This window comes from Vanacampus margaritifer, chromosome 1 (assembly GCF_051991255.1).
Source record: "Vanacampus margaritifer isolate UIUO_Vmar chromosome 1, RoL_Vmar_1.0, whole genome shotgun sequence".
Classification (NCBI taxonomy): domain Eukaryota; kingdom Metazoa; phylum Chordata; class Actinopteri; order Syngnathiformes; family Syngnathidae; genus Vanacampus; species Vanacampus margaritifer.
This window is the reverse complement of record NC_135432.1, coordinates 46,768,981-46,783,030: the sequence shown is the minus strand read 5'-3', so window position 1 is coordinate 46,783,030 and position 14,050 is coordinate 46,768,981. Positions and strand designations below refer to the sequence as shown.

The window sequence follows — 14,050 nt, the reverse complement described above, 5'->3', positions numbered from 1 at the left end:
GTCACCCTCCATTTTTTCCATTTTATTTACCTTTTTAAACATTTCCCCCTGGGGAATGTGTGTGCGTGTCTTAACTCTGTGTTTTCAGTTCAAAAAGGACTCTTTGAGTTTCTCTCCAGCAGGGACTGAATTTCGTTTTATATCTTTTATGGTCTGGTCTATCCACAGGAATTAGCCTTGTGGTTTTTTTTTTTTAAACAATGCCCCTTGGAAGTTATATGATACAACAGTGCCCTCCAGCGGTCACTATCGGTTATCCTCAAGAATCCTGCCGCTCCTAATTAATCTGAAGTCTACATAATTCGGGACATACACGGACTCTATGTACTGGACTGAAATCAAGTGACTCCTGTTGTTTATTTTTGTACACAACCTATATGTCTATCTCAAATGAATGATGTGTGTAATTTCTGTAGCCACCTAAGTTTAGCTAATTAGTAAGCTTAGCGGATTCAATAACTTTATGATCGCGGGAATGTTTGAAATGTGTTCAGAATGATAAATGAAGCATCTGGCTTGTCAATTCTGATAAAAAACGATCAAATACTATCCCAAAAGCTTGGTCTCAGTCGACGGTAGAGGCGGGACCACACTGCCGCCCCCCTGGTTACACAGTTTAAAAGCCAGTGCGCGAAGGAACTTCTTCCTCTTTTCCTGCAACTCTTCCCCTCTCCTTCGCCCTATGAACTGCTCAAGGACTCTCTCTTTCCTGCAACTCTTCCCTCCTCTCTTCATCTCACATCTGGCCCCAGTAACTCTCTCTTCTCCTCCTGGGCAAACAGGAAGTGTTGTTTGCTCTAGCTGCCATGTATGACGAGTGAAGTTTAAATCAAGAATGAATCCGTCTCCATCCTACCTTTTCATTGTATTAATAGTGTCACATTAACCATTAATGAATACCCACATTAGAATATAGCTACACTACGTGTATTTGTCATAAGTTTCTGAGTTTTTTCTCTTTCGCAAATCTGCCACTTTATAAAGTGGCAAATTTGCCACTTTATAAAGTCATACATTTGCTAGTTTTTTTTCTCGGAATATAGTCCCCACCCTCTAGAAAAATATATACATATTTATACGTGGCCCTAAAACGCCGTCATACTTTTTAGACTTTATTGCTCCCAAGCGGCAATTATTTTCCACATACACGTATATGTTCAAGAGCTTCGAATATTTCTGCGTTTTTTTTTGGTTGTTTAGATAACTGATTTATGCTCATTTGCTGAATTTCAATTGAAGTGCAATGCACCAAACATGAATCATCTCCATGAAATGGTATTTGCATTTTTCACTGGCATGTTGGCAAGACATGAGAGGATGAAGCACAAGAGACAAGTGAAGGGTGACACAGACAGCATGAATCAGACTGTAGAGGATGTATAATTCATTAAGTCTGTCAGTGCAAATGGTACGAGGTGATGTCTTCTCTCCTTTGGCAGAGGAAATGATAGCTTGGAACAGGCTTTGAGAGGGCAGCTTAAAGCAGATGGATCTTTTGGCAAAGAGAAGATATGGCCTTAGCCTGTACGCCCACTGAGAAGCCCCTATCGCCAGGCAAGGTAAAGAATTTAAAGTCAAGATGACGGGTTTAGAATGGGAGGGGGAGACATTTGACCACCTACAGCTTGAAAACTCCAGCGGACACGAGTGCTCATCCATTGGAAAGTTATGCAGCTTAAGGTAACACTCCGCATTAATAGTCAACCTGACAAAAACAAAATTGTGACAGAGAAAAGGCAAGTCTCATAATTGTTTCCCCTAACAAGTATGACTGAGTATAATACTCATAATAACCAGAAAATGCAGAATAAATTGTGATCATATCATGCTTGGACAAACTGTGGCCACCTAAAACAGAACAAATACAGATGCACACACTGAAGCAGAACAAACAACAAATATATTCTGAGTTTACTAGTTTAATGCTGCAAAGGTTCCAACAATGATTAGCAAACTTGTTGCATTGTTGTCTTTACTTACCTCAGTGTGTACATCACTCTACCATTGCTCCACAGCCTCAGTAGGCGGTTTGGCGTGGTGATCCAATGCGCGTCTGATTTCCTGGAATTTCTGAAGAATGTGTCGGGAATCCAGATTTTGCCTACCATGTTACTGTTGAGCATAAGAAGCTTCATTGAGCTGTTGAACTTCAGTCTACCATCATACCATGTCTGGGCAAAGAAGATATCAATGGTGTATTCCTGTAAAATATGTAGAAAACAAACATACCAATGCTAATATACCAACTCATCTTTCAAATTAACTTGGGAATAAGAACTTAAATTCAATATTGAAAGCATGATAAGGCTGCCTAAATACAGTATTTAATAGGGATGAGCGAGTACAGCACTATCAGTATCTGTTCGATCATCTAAATCAGAGGTGGGCAATCTCGGTCCTCGAGGGCCGGAGTCCTGCAGGTTTTGTAGGTTTCTCACTTCCAACACAAGCTGATTCCAATCAACAGGATCGTTATCAGGCTTATGCAGAGCTTGCTGATGAGCTGATCATATATCAGCTGTGTTGGAGAAGGGCAACACGCAAAACCTGCAAGACTGCGGCCCTCGATGCCCACCTCTGATCTAAATCATAGGTGTTAAACTCCGGTCCTCGAGGGCCGCAGACCTGCAGGTTTTGGAGGTTTCCCTCTTCCAGCACAAGCTGATTCCAATCCGCAGTATCGTTATCAGGCTTATGCAGAGCTTGCTGATTAACTGATCATATATCAGCTGTGTTGGAGAACGGAAACATCCCAAACCTGCCAGACTGCGGCCCTCCAGGACCGGAGACACCTATGATCTAAATTATCTGTATCTGTATTCGGATTGGGCGTGGCTTAGCAAAAATGGGCGGGGCTTACATCAATATTAGTATATTTTTGTATGAAATAAAAAAAAAAGATTCAAATCAATGCTTTTGATCACAAAAGAAGAACAATTTTTTCCAAAAATAAAAATTAAACTCAGAAATAATGAATGAATAAATATTTACACAACAGTCTGAGAATTGAGACTCACTTTTTTTCACAATAGTAAGGGAACTATTTAGATTTTTTTTTTTAAATGACTCAAAACAGGAATCTTTTTAAGTGTATATTTACAGAAGAGTCTGAAAATGAATATTCACTGTTTTTGATCACAATAGTAAAGAAACTATTTACAGAACAAGTTTTTTATAAACTCGGAAAAATACTGCTAAAAACAGCTCGTACATGGGAAATAATGAACTATTATGTGAATGAACAAGAGTTACATATTAACACAGATTTCTTTTTCTATCGTTTTTTATTATTTTGTTTTTAATGTTTAATTAAATTTTCTCTATACTTAACATTATTATAGGGTGTTAGGCTGTGTGTGTAAAGCTTAATTTGCAATATTTACATTTTTTTATGGACTGCAGTGGTGGGGGGATCGAATTTATATTGATTCATAGTGTGTTCATCTGTGCATGTGTATAAGTCCTTTTACCAATAAAAGAAACACCAACTAAACAAAAACAAATTTAGGCAGCTAGTGTGAGAGACTGACGCAACACGAACCAGCTCTGCCTTGTCAATAGCGCTGCAGCTGGCCATACCACATCACTTGTCAAACATTGTTGTGGTAAGTGAAAATTAAAGTAGAATATAGTAGGCATGAATGGCTGCTGATGAAATAGGCTTGTAGAAGTCAATAACATAATAATAAATGGGCCCTTTTATAAATGTAATAGGCCCATAAAGCAATAACTGACCAATAACATAATAAAAATCCCGAATCTACAACATAACAACCTTTGGCTGTTGGCACCCTCACATATGCTCATGAACTGTGGGTCGTGACCATAGGCGAGGGTGAAAATGTAGGACGCGGTAGCAAACGGCCCAAATGAGTTTCAGGTTTGCACCTGCCTTTCGTACGTGGTGTATAAAGACACAAAATCTGCCACTACAATTTGTCTCAACTTTGATTAATTACATTGCTCATGCTAAATTAATCTATTTGTATTTACTCCCCCCAGATGCAGCTATTGAGTTTGTACCTGGTTCGTCGACCTTTTTTTTTTTTAAGCTGTCTGTTTGTATGAGCATTCAAAATTGCAAAATTGTTTTGTGTACGCAAAAACCCAGTGTGAAACAGTCTGTCTCTGCATATAACCAATGTATGGATGAATATTTATTTCAAACATGTTAAAGTACCTGTCTCCGTTTGTGTATTCTTGACTTTTTTTTTCCATTACCAACACCGCACTTGGTTACATATTCTGATCACTCTTGTTAAACAAGTTTTCAGACCAAGTCGAGGTTAAAATCTCCTGCTAATATTTATAGCATTTCACCTTTTTTAAAAAAATATGCATGACAGTTAAGAACCTCAAAAGCCATTGTGAAAGGTGAGTTTTTTTCCAAATATAATGAATCGAAGTTGGATCGTGGTTGTATTTCGAAATACCATTGTACAGTAAATGAAAACTAGAAAAATTCCCGCGGAAATTTTGAATGGGACTGCTGACTCTTGTAAATGAGCTGAACAGTTTAAAATTTAAACCACTGGAATCGCTCAAGAAATGTGGAAGTTAACCACAAAGAAAGACTGTTAAAATCTGGTGTCATGACAGCATTGAGACCCTTAAAGGATGTTTCCTATGCACAGAGTGGAATACCTTTAATGGGCTGGATATGGATACTGCTGCTGTGACTGTAACTGACTATATTAAATTCTGTGTGGACAACATCATTCCTACAAAGGAAATAACTGTTTACCCCAACAACAAACCGTACATTACTAAGGAGGTTAAAGACTGTATTAACCGCAAAAAAAGGGCATTTAAGAACCAGGACAGAGTCCAGCTCAAACTGGTTCAAAAAGAACTCAAACACATGCTTAAAGAAGCAAAAAGGAAGCACAAAGAGACTATAGAAAAACACTTTGCTGCTAACAACTCTAAGAAAATGTGGGACACCATGAGGAGGATCACCAACTTGACTCCTGCTCAAAAAGGTCTCAGCACTCTAAATGACCTCCAGAAGGCAAGGGAGCTGAATGACTTTTATTTAAGATTCGAAACCCAGGACTTCTCCTCTGAATGTGGGGAGGTCCTGAGGTCCATTTCAGTGAATGAGCAGGACTCAAGGCTGGTCATTCATCCCCCATGACGTCCAATCTGCTTTTAGGTCTGTCTGCACAAAGAAGGCCTCAGGACCAGATGGGATATCTGCCCTTCTGCTAAAATCCTGTGCAGAGGAGCTCACAGCGGCATGGCAGCCCATCTTCCAGAGATCTGTGGACTCACACTCCATTCCCAGTCTCTGGAAAAAATCAATAATCACCCCGGTTCCTAAAAAACAATGTCCTGTGGTCAATAATGACTTCAGGCCTGTGGCTCTAACTTCCATTGTTATGAAGTGTTTCGAGAGGTTGATGGTGACTCGGCTCAGGGGGGAGGTGGATGCACACTTAGACTCCCTTCAGTTTGCCTACAAGCGGGGTCGCGGCACTGACGATGCTATCAACAGCATCACACATCTGGTCAGCAAACATCTGGACGTCCCTAAAGCTTATGCACGTGTGTTGTTCGTTGACTTTAGCTCAGCATTCAACACAATGCAGCCGCACATGCTTTTGGGTAAACTGAAGGAGATGAATGTGAACCCGTACATCTCGAGGTGGTATCACTCCTTCCTGACACAGCACACACAGCAAGTCAGGGTCAACAGCTCCCTCTCGGAACCCAGATTGATAAGCACAGGCAGCAGGGCTGCGTCAGCTCCCCGGTCCTCTTCACATTGTACACAAATGATTGTGTGACATCACACCCTGAGAACTTTATCATTCAGTTCTCTGATGACACCGCTATCGTCAGCTTGCTGCAGGCCGGCGGTAGCCCACTGGTAGCCCACTGGACTATTTCTCAGAAATAGAGAAATTTGTCCAGTGGTGTGACCGGAATCATCTTGTGCTCAATGTGGGGAAGACAGAGGAGTTGATATTTGATCCAAAAACTGTGGGTGACCACGGGCCAGTCGTCATTAAAGGCAATCACATCAGTCAGGTGGGTTCATACAGGTATCTGGGGGTCCACATTGACAACACACTCAGCTGGAGGGTACACGTTGGAAGTCTCTGCTCCAAACTCCAACAGCGTCTCTATTTCCTACGCAGACTTCGGGTCTATGGAGTGGAGCAGAGGACCATGCTGTTGTTCTACCGGGCTGCATTGGAAAGTATCATCAGATACGGCATTGCGGCCTGGTACGGCAACCTGACTGTGCAGTCAAGGTCACAGATTGCCGGTCTGGTGCGGACTGCCATGAAGATCATGGGGGTCGGGAATCATCCTTCCCTACAGATGCTTTATGAGTGGTTCGTCACCAGACTGGCACAGAAAACTGTTACTGACCCAACTCACATTCTGCATCATGAGTTCCAGCTACTGCCTTCCGGCAAGAGATTCAGGGACCCCAGAACCAGGCTGAACCGCTACAAGAACTCATTCCTGCCGACATCCATCAAATTACTTAATAACGGACATTAACTAAGTGATGCAATATATATATATATAGAAGTGTGTGTGTATTATTTATTTTAATTATCTCTCTCTATTCTGTTGTTTTTCTTACTGTAAACTACTGCTGCACTTCTTATTTAATTTTGATTTTATCTCTTTCTATTCTGTTGTTTTTTCCTTACTGTAAACTGCAGCTGGACGGAGTCCAGGAAAAAGTTCCCCACGGAAAAAAAAAAAAAAAGTATATCGTATAATCAACATCAACTAAAAATATCTCACTGTCCCTTTAAGAAAAATGCACTTTCACGCACACACATTTGACTTTGTAAATGAGCTGAACAGTTTAAAATTTAAACGACTGGAATCGCTCAAGTAATGTGGAAGTTAACCATAATCAACATCAACTAAAAGTATCTCACTGTCCCTGAAAATGTATTTAAAAAAATGTAAATGAGCTGAAGAGTTTAAAATTTAAACGACAAAAATCGGTCAAGAAATGTGGAAGTTAACCATAATCAACAGAAACTAAAAATATCTCACTGTCACTTTAAGAGCGCACACACATTTTTTACTTGGAGCCGTCACGCGCCCCACATTCCATTGAGATTGTATGAGAGACGCACCCCTTGAACAAAATCCTCTCACGACTTAACGGTTCGAGATACAGATTCAAGAAATGGCTCGTTAGAACAGCAAGGGTTTGGGGAACACAAGCATGTTCTAATTGTTTTAATCGATGAAAAATGACCAAATGAGAGCAGGTTGAAAACTTATGATTTATCAGAAATGCAGGGGTAAAAGCGCCTGAATTTAACATGGAAGAGTTAGGCGAGTTCGTCCGACTTGTCCTCGCATAAAGTGAAAATAAAAGGTACTAAATGACACCTTAGCCAAATAAAATTTAGTTTGTCTGAAAGAAGACACTCGTGACTACAAAATGTGAGAATTTGATGTCTAGTGAGCAAAGATTGTGGCCATGGTGACAAGTTGAAGTGAAACTTTTGGAAGTACATTTATTTGTTCCCGCCACTCTAAGGTTAATTGCTCCACTCTGGCACTTGCAATACACAACAATGGGAGAAGGCTATTTGTCTGCTGTTTGCTCACTGTCTTTGAACCCGCACAGCGGGGAGAGCTTACATTCCTTAAAAAAAGATTTCGACACTGAGCTAAAGATGGGAAAAATTCCTACAAAATGAGCTAGAATTCGTATCGGTCGGATATCGTATGCGTGCGCAGCGTGTCTTGGAAAAAGGTGCTTGATCTGTAATTTGTTCCCCCTTTCTCCATTCATTTCCTATGGGAGTTTTTGGGGAATTGCGTCGCCATGGTAACTCGGAATTCCTAGAAAAGTAATGCCGCACCGAGTCAGATCGAGCCGCATCGTTTGATACCTCATTTGTCCCGGTGCGATCTACGGTACGGGCCGCGTTTTTGCGGAAAAATCTCGGGATTTTCTAGGGTGGAGAGTAATATGTGTTGCTTTCAGCAGTCCCATAATGAGAAGAAACAGTCTCACCATATTGATAGGGTCGACTGGTCCAATGCTGTTGACGTACACTGCTGTTTCAATCACAGTTGGCCTCACTAAAGAAATCAGAGCATTTATGATAATTTAACATCAGAATTACAGAATTTTGTTTGTATTTCACTGAAATTTTTATACATGTCACAGCAACCAGTTCATGTCAGCTTGAATTACCACTTATTACTGTTCTTAGTGTTTCAGGTATAGGATATCAAAATAAATAGGATGAGTTTTACTTGCCCCCAATGTCAGGTCGTAGTTTGTTGTCATAGCCTTGCAGAAGTTTATTAAGTATCATTGTAACGTCACTTTCATAGACCTTTGGAGACAAGACCCAGGTCTTATTAATGGGTACATCTTCGTAATCTTCCTCCTCTTGTTTACCAGGCTGAAGGGCTGCACTGCAAAGAACCAAGAAAATATGACACAAAATATAGGCACTACTGTATGTGCATATAGAGTAATGCAAGAACTAAAAGTTTCGTAATTACACAAACACATATTGGGGTAGCATGCGAAATTCTTGAGCCACCCGTAGTTTTTTAAATTGTTGTTTTTATAGCCTTGAATGAAGGACCCTTACAGTTTTACTTGGCTCAGGCTAGCTGTACGCACTTCTCTTATCACCGACTGTGAGTAATTGGGGATCGCGTCGCACCAGCTAACTAGTGAAGCTTTGGTGGCTATGTTGTGGAGTTGTTCCTCTTACTGCGAACATATGCTGTTCAGCATTCCCACAACTAATGGTAAATGGACTGCTTTTTATATAGCGCTTTAACTACACCATATGGTGCCCAAAGTGCTTTACAATTTAAGCCTCACATTCACTCATTCACACACACATTCATACACCAATGGCCGACTGCTGCCATGCAAGGCGCTGTCAAGTCCATCGGGGTTAATTAGTCGGGTTTCCATCCAATTGTTTCAAATTTTTTAAGCGAATTTACTGAAAATGCGCAAAACGGACATGCAATTTATGCCCGTTTCCATCTGTTCTTTTGCTAATATTGAGAGGGGACTCCATAGCTGTAGGTGGCGGTATACACCAAAGAGATGTGATCCACCCGTAACTTAAAAACTTGCCTTTGTAATTCTTGATAAACCGTAGCGTTTCTTATCTGTTTTCCATCTAAAATTGTATTAATATTCACTTCTTTAATTAAATCCCAAAATATTTCTGTTTTAAACATACCTTACTTTATCGTCCGACATTGCTTTGGGACTACAAACGTATGTGTGACGTAATATCCGGTCAAAACATGTATCCGGTCTTGTCAGCGGTTATTCGCAAAACCTGTTTCCATAGCCAAAATTCGTATTTTCCTTTTTTGGGTGGATGGAAACTAGTGAAGTACCAAATATTCGGCCACCGAAAATTTTCAACTGAAAACTATTTTTGCCATTTTCGGCATTAGCCCGGAATAAATTAAAGCCAAAAGAATATGGGCGAAATAGGATGTTGTGGTGACGAAAGCAAAAAAACGCTGCAAGCAATTGTCTGTTTGAATTAAACCGCGAATGCGGGGGGTGAATGTAAGTCTTTTCTTCTCACTGGCTTTTCACCGTGTGAGTTTTCACCGGTTAGTCGCAGCAGCTCCCGGGGGTCATTGCGCACACCAGAGGAGAGGGACGTCGTTTGGTGTACAACAATTAAGAGGGTCGAAAAAAGACAGAACAGCAGTACAGGTGAGCCACTCTTTCTCCTGCAGCGCCTTCCCTTTTTATTATTATTATTTTTCAATAAGAGCCCCTTGAACGCTTCCACTTTTTCACCGGCATCCCGGAGGCCGTGCTAAATACTTTAGCTAATGCTTGCACTATTGCTATCAACAGTTTTGAAAACGGAAACAATTAACGCTATCTGCGGGTGGCTACAGACCTGTACAGGATGCTGTGTGTGGCTTTGTTGTCCGTTCCCAAAGTAGATTAGCTGGTGCAAACAACCATATTTATTTATTTTTAAACTTTGGTGAATATGTGAACGTGCGGATTTTAAGTGCTCCGCACCTTGTCCCGCCGCAGCCCGCCTGTGCAAACTACATTGACTATAAAGTGCAATCGCACCGCCAGAAAATGCTCAACCCTTGTTTGGTGTTTTATGTACCATTAGCCAGCATGTCTGCGGTGTGGGCACATTTAAATTTATATTGTGCTTCGTTAAAATGCCAGTGCTAATTGCTCAGTTCATAGTTTATAATTGACTTTTTTTTTCATTCATCGGTCTATAATATTATTATTATTATTATTATTGTTGTGATTGTTTAGTTTTAACAGTAAACTCCAACATTGGTGTAATTATAGATGCAGAATTACGACGCTCCATGTTTACTACGCCAGCAACACAGAGCTGCTTTGCTTACAACAGGCAAGCATGCATCACATTTTGATGACATATGTATGTGCCTTGTGACTATTTGCTAGCAGCTGGGGTTGCCAAATAAAGACTTATCCCGCCTAATGCAGGCTCTGTGTTTTTATTTACCCAGGTTTTCTGTTGTTTCTTGGCTGGAACCACGTTAAAGCAGATCGTATACAACTTTGCACAGCAAAATAGTAGGCAAATTAATAAAGGGTCATTCCAGAATTGAAGTACGTTTCACATCGCACCCATCAAATTTTAAAAATACTCTAATTCACAAACAAAGTAGTAAGAGTAAATTTACTTGTTCCAAGACCAGCTCCACCCCCCAAAAATGCTCTAAAATAGTTTTAAAAACACAAGTCTGGAATACCCCTAAAATGCATTTTTTTCTCAAATGACCAAATTGAATCTCAAATAAAACTGTTAAAATTTAATTTTAATTTCTTTACTTTTTTTCTTTGTTTTATTGCTGCCTCTTCCAACTGTGGGAGCATTTTTTTCCTACACATAATATTTCAAATAATAATTATTATTCATGGAACTATTGTCCTACAACATGCACGCAACCCTGTTACCATGACCTTTTTAGCATGGTAGATGAAGAAGACGAAAACTGTGGATCAGATGATATGGACTTGACTTCATCAAACAGTTTTCCAAAAGAATGGGTAGAGCAAAGGCATGCCCACTCTTCTATTTTTCATATTTTTTAGAATATATGTAAGTAATTAGAATGATAAATGACAAGAAGTTCATTGGGCAATCCTCAGAACAAGCACTGATAATGTTTTGATGAATTCTTACAGTTTTGGTTCTACTGTATTCACAAATACAGTTGCTGCCTTATCGTGTTGTGTGAAATTCACAGAAAGAAAATAAAATGTATCATGCTTAGCCAAGACACATATATCAACTGTTCTTTAGGATTGCAAGTTCAATAGCCATTATTTTGCACAGTCATTATGCGGTATAGTAGGCCTGTCCTTACCTGGACTCAAGCCATCACCATGTATGCTGCTAAGAAGTTGTTGTCCAGTCAACGGGTAATAATGAAGACCCCCATCATATGACATTACACTTTCTGCAGCCTAAGGCTAATGGTACACAAGAATACTGAACAGGAAGAAAAAAAAAACGGTTTACTTTAACGACCAAGTAAATCTAGATCGTGAAATTTTTCAGGCTTTTCCTGCATTTGATAACACTGCACTGTAATTGCAGACAGAAAGCTGCAGTCCGATGCATTTTTCAACCTTGACAAACCCCCGATGTTCACATGATGGCACTAGGATGGGTTGTCATTGCGTCGGTGCACACTTACCAGATTCCAAGCACAGCAAAGAGCACACACAGGCTCATAGCATGCACAGCCCTAGCGAACAGAAGCTTCATTTATGACCCCGACTTGTTTCCAAGGAAACCAAGAGGGAAATTGGAGCTGTCTATCAGGAGGTCTCTTCTAAATTCGGAAGATTCTGGCTAGCTGTTGCGTTGACGTGATGAGAAAGGTACATCCATGATCCGTGTGGCAGAGGCGACAGACAAGGAAAAAGAGGAGGAGGAGGGAGTATGTTGCTAGGGGCTGCTCCAGCTGCTCTCCTCCATCTACTGTGCCTGTCGGTGCTGGATTCTCATCTACCATTGGACTCTTAATGTAACCAATTGTTTTTTATTCAAGGGAAAATGGAAAAAAACCTCAAAATTTAGTTTAAGTGCAAGATGTAGCCAGTGTTTATATTTTTTTCATGCCAAACAATTAGTCTGTAAATTTAATTAATCACTATTCATCAGTATGAAAGGTGCATAGAGAATTCTAAGATGGAAAGCTCAGCTGTTGACACAACATGCATAAATTCAGTTAGTTATCAGTTTTGAGCAGTTTACAAATAGAACAATGTGGACAGTAATTGATCAATTGTGTCGTGAAGTAGTGTTAATTTTATCGGGTATTTTTAAATTGAGTCTCAGTTTTAGTCCAGTTCCAATCACGCTTGTTAGTTTTTAACATGCAGATTAGCAGACAAGATTTTACAAAATCATATAATTTTCATCTCAATTTTGTTCATGAACATAGATTTTAGTCCAGTTTTTAAGTGAAGTACATTTTCATCCCGTCATCAGTTGGTAAAATGCATACTGATTTAGTCCCAGTTATTGTTTATTAATGAGGGTTTTAGTCTAGTCTAGTTTTAGTCTGGTGAAAAATGTGTGTTGACGGTATTATTTTTGTTATTTTGTCAGAAGTGGATTTAAACCTTGACCCTCTTGGTCCAAAGCAAAGAAACTGTTCTTTTTAAATATCAGACATTAAGCCTACAGTGTTGCCACAGTTACCTTGAAAAAGTAACTCAGTTAACTTAGTTCACATCTTTTACTATATGCTGGCCATGGCACATGCCTTTCAACCACAACATTTGCAGGAGTACGTTTCATGGTCTGTGTTTCTCTTTTCATTTCATTTCATTTATTTATTTATTTATTTATTTATTTTTTAAATGGGACAGAACATATTAATGAACATTTAAAAATGTAAATATGTATGGGTTTATAGCCGTTTAACTAATTTGCATCCCTTGTCCTATCGGCAGGAAGGTGTCCAAAGTGAGGAGAGGAGAGAGTAAAAAAAAATTGTTTTAAAAAGTGTAAAAGCATAGTACATAAAAAAATACATAAAAACTATTGCCATCGCCATAAAATGCTTAATTAAAATTAAAAACATTTCTATAACAAAACAGAGATAAACACACACTATAGACTATTACATTACAGACAGCTGGAAAACTGTTTCAGTCCATGTTATGTTGACAAATCTGATTTGCAAGTAGCCATGCTCTAAGATGCTTGGAAAATAATGCTACATTTGGCAATTCCTATATTGCGCTCGGTACGCAGTTCCATGTTTGTGATGAAAGATAAAAGAAGGTAGCTTGACCAAAAGCAGTTTTCCTGAGTGGTACTTTACAGCCACCCTGAGAACCAGCTCTGGTTGATCTATTAGAGTTCCTCTTATGTGGCTCATACTTTTTCATCTTGGTTTTAATTACAGCAACCTTTGAACTGTCAGCACTACTGATCTGTAAATATTACTGAATAGCCGATAGGCCAAGACTTTTGAAGCCGCTAGACCGCAATATTAATCCATCCAAGAAACGTTTCTCGGCATTCGATCCTATACCTTTACAGTATTCAAATTGGAGAACATTTGAGTACTTAGTAGAAACAGCATGATTTATGATGTTTTACATAACATAAACAAGACGACTTCAAACATTTTACAACTTGCCTTAAATACAGTACATGTATAGATTATATGTTTAATGATGTTTAGAGGAGGAAACTTGTATATTTTTTAATTAAAGATTTATACTTGTAATTCAACAAACGATGACTCTGCCATATCTAATATTGTCTAATATTGGGGTCTAAGGAACTGAGCGATAAAAGAAAAAGGGTGTGTTCAAAGCGGCACATACCGTCCACTTATTAAAAAAATAGTGACCACCCCGCCAATCACCCATGCCCCCCGGCCCTTTACTAAGAGCCTACGAGATGTATATGTCTAATCTGTGCGTATACGACACGTACAGTGTATTCAATAGTAAGATGGCCCTGTGGCTTTAACGGCTTGCACGGGCGTGTATGGGCAAACGGCTATCCAGTAATATATA

The 14,050-nt window shown here is 39.5% G+C and overlaps 1 protein-coding gene across 7 annotated transcripts in view; it reads right to left on the bottom strand.

Annotated features, from left to right (window-relative positions):
• Positions 1-11,979, bottom strand: part of gabrg1 (gamma-aminobutyric acid type A receptor subunit gamma1) — a 75,564-nt gene extending 63,585 nt beyond the window's left edge. For 5 of the 7 annotated variants that reach the window (XM_077560093.1, XM_077560086.1, XM_077560077.1 and 2 more), the window contains exons 1-3: positions 8,009-8,071; positions 1,981-2,201; positions 1,623-1,705 (exon numbers count right to left, since the gene is read on the bottom strand). In XM_077560093.1, the coding sequence (XP_077416219.1) occupies positions 1,623-1,705; positions 1,981-2,201; positions 8,009-8,011 (307 nt within the window). In that variant the 5' untranslated portion in view covers positions 8,012-8,071. Of the gene's footprint in view, positions 1-1,622; positions 1,706-1,980; positions 2,202-8,008; positions 8,077-8,257; positions 8,419-11,703 lie in introns of those variants that run through there. The other 2 variants (XM_077560111.1, XM_077560068.1) reach the window with 2 other exon arrangements.
• Positions 11,980-14,050: the final 2,071 nt, after the last annotated feature.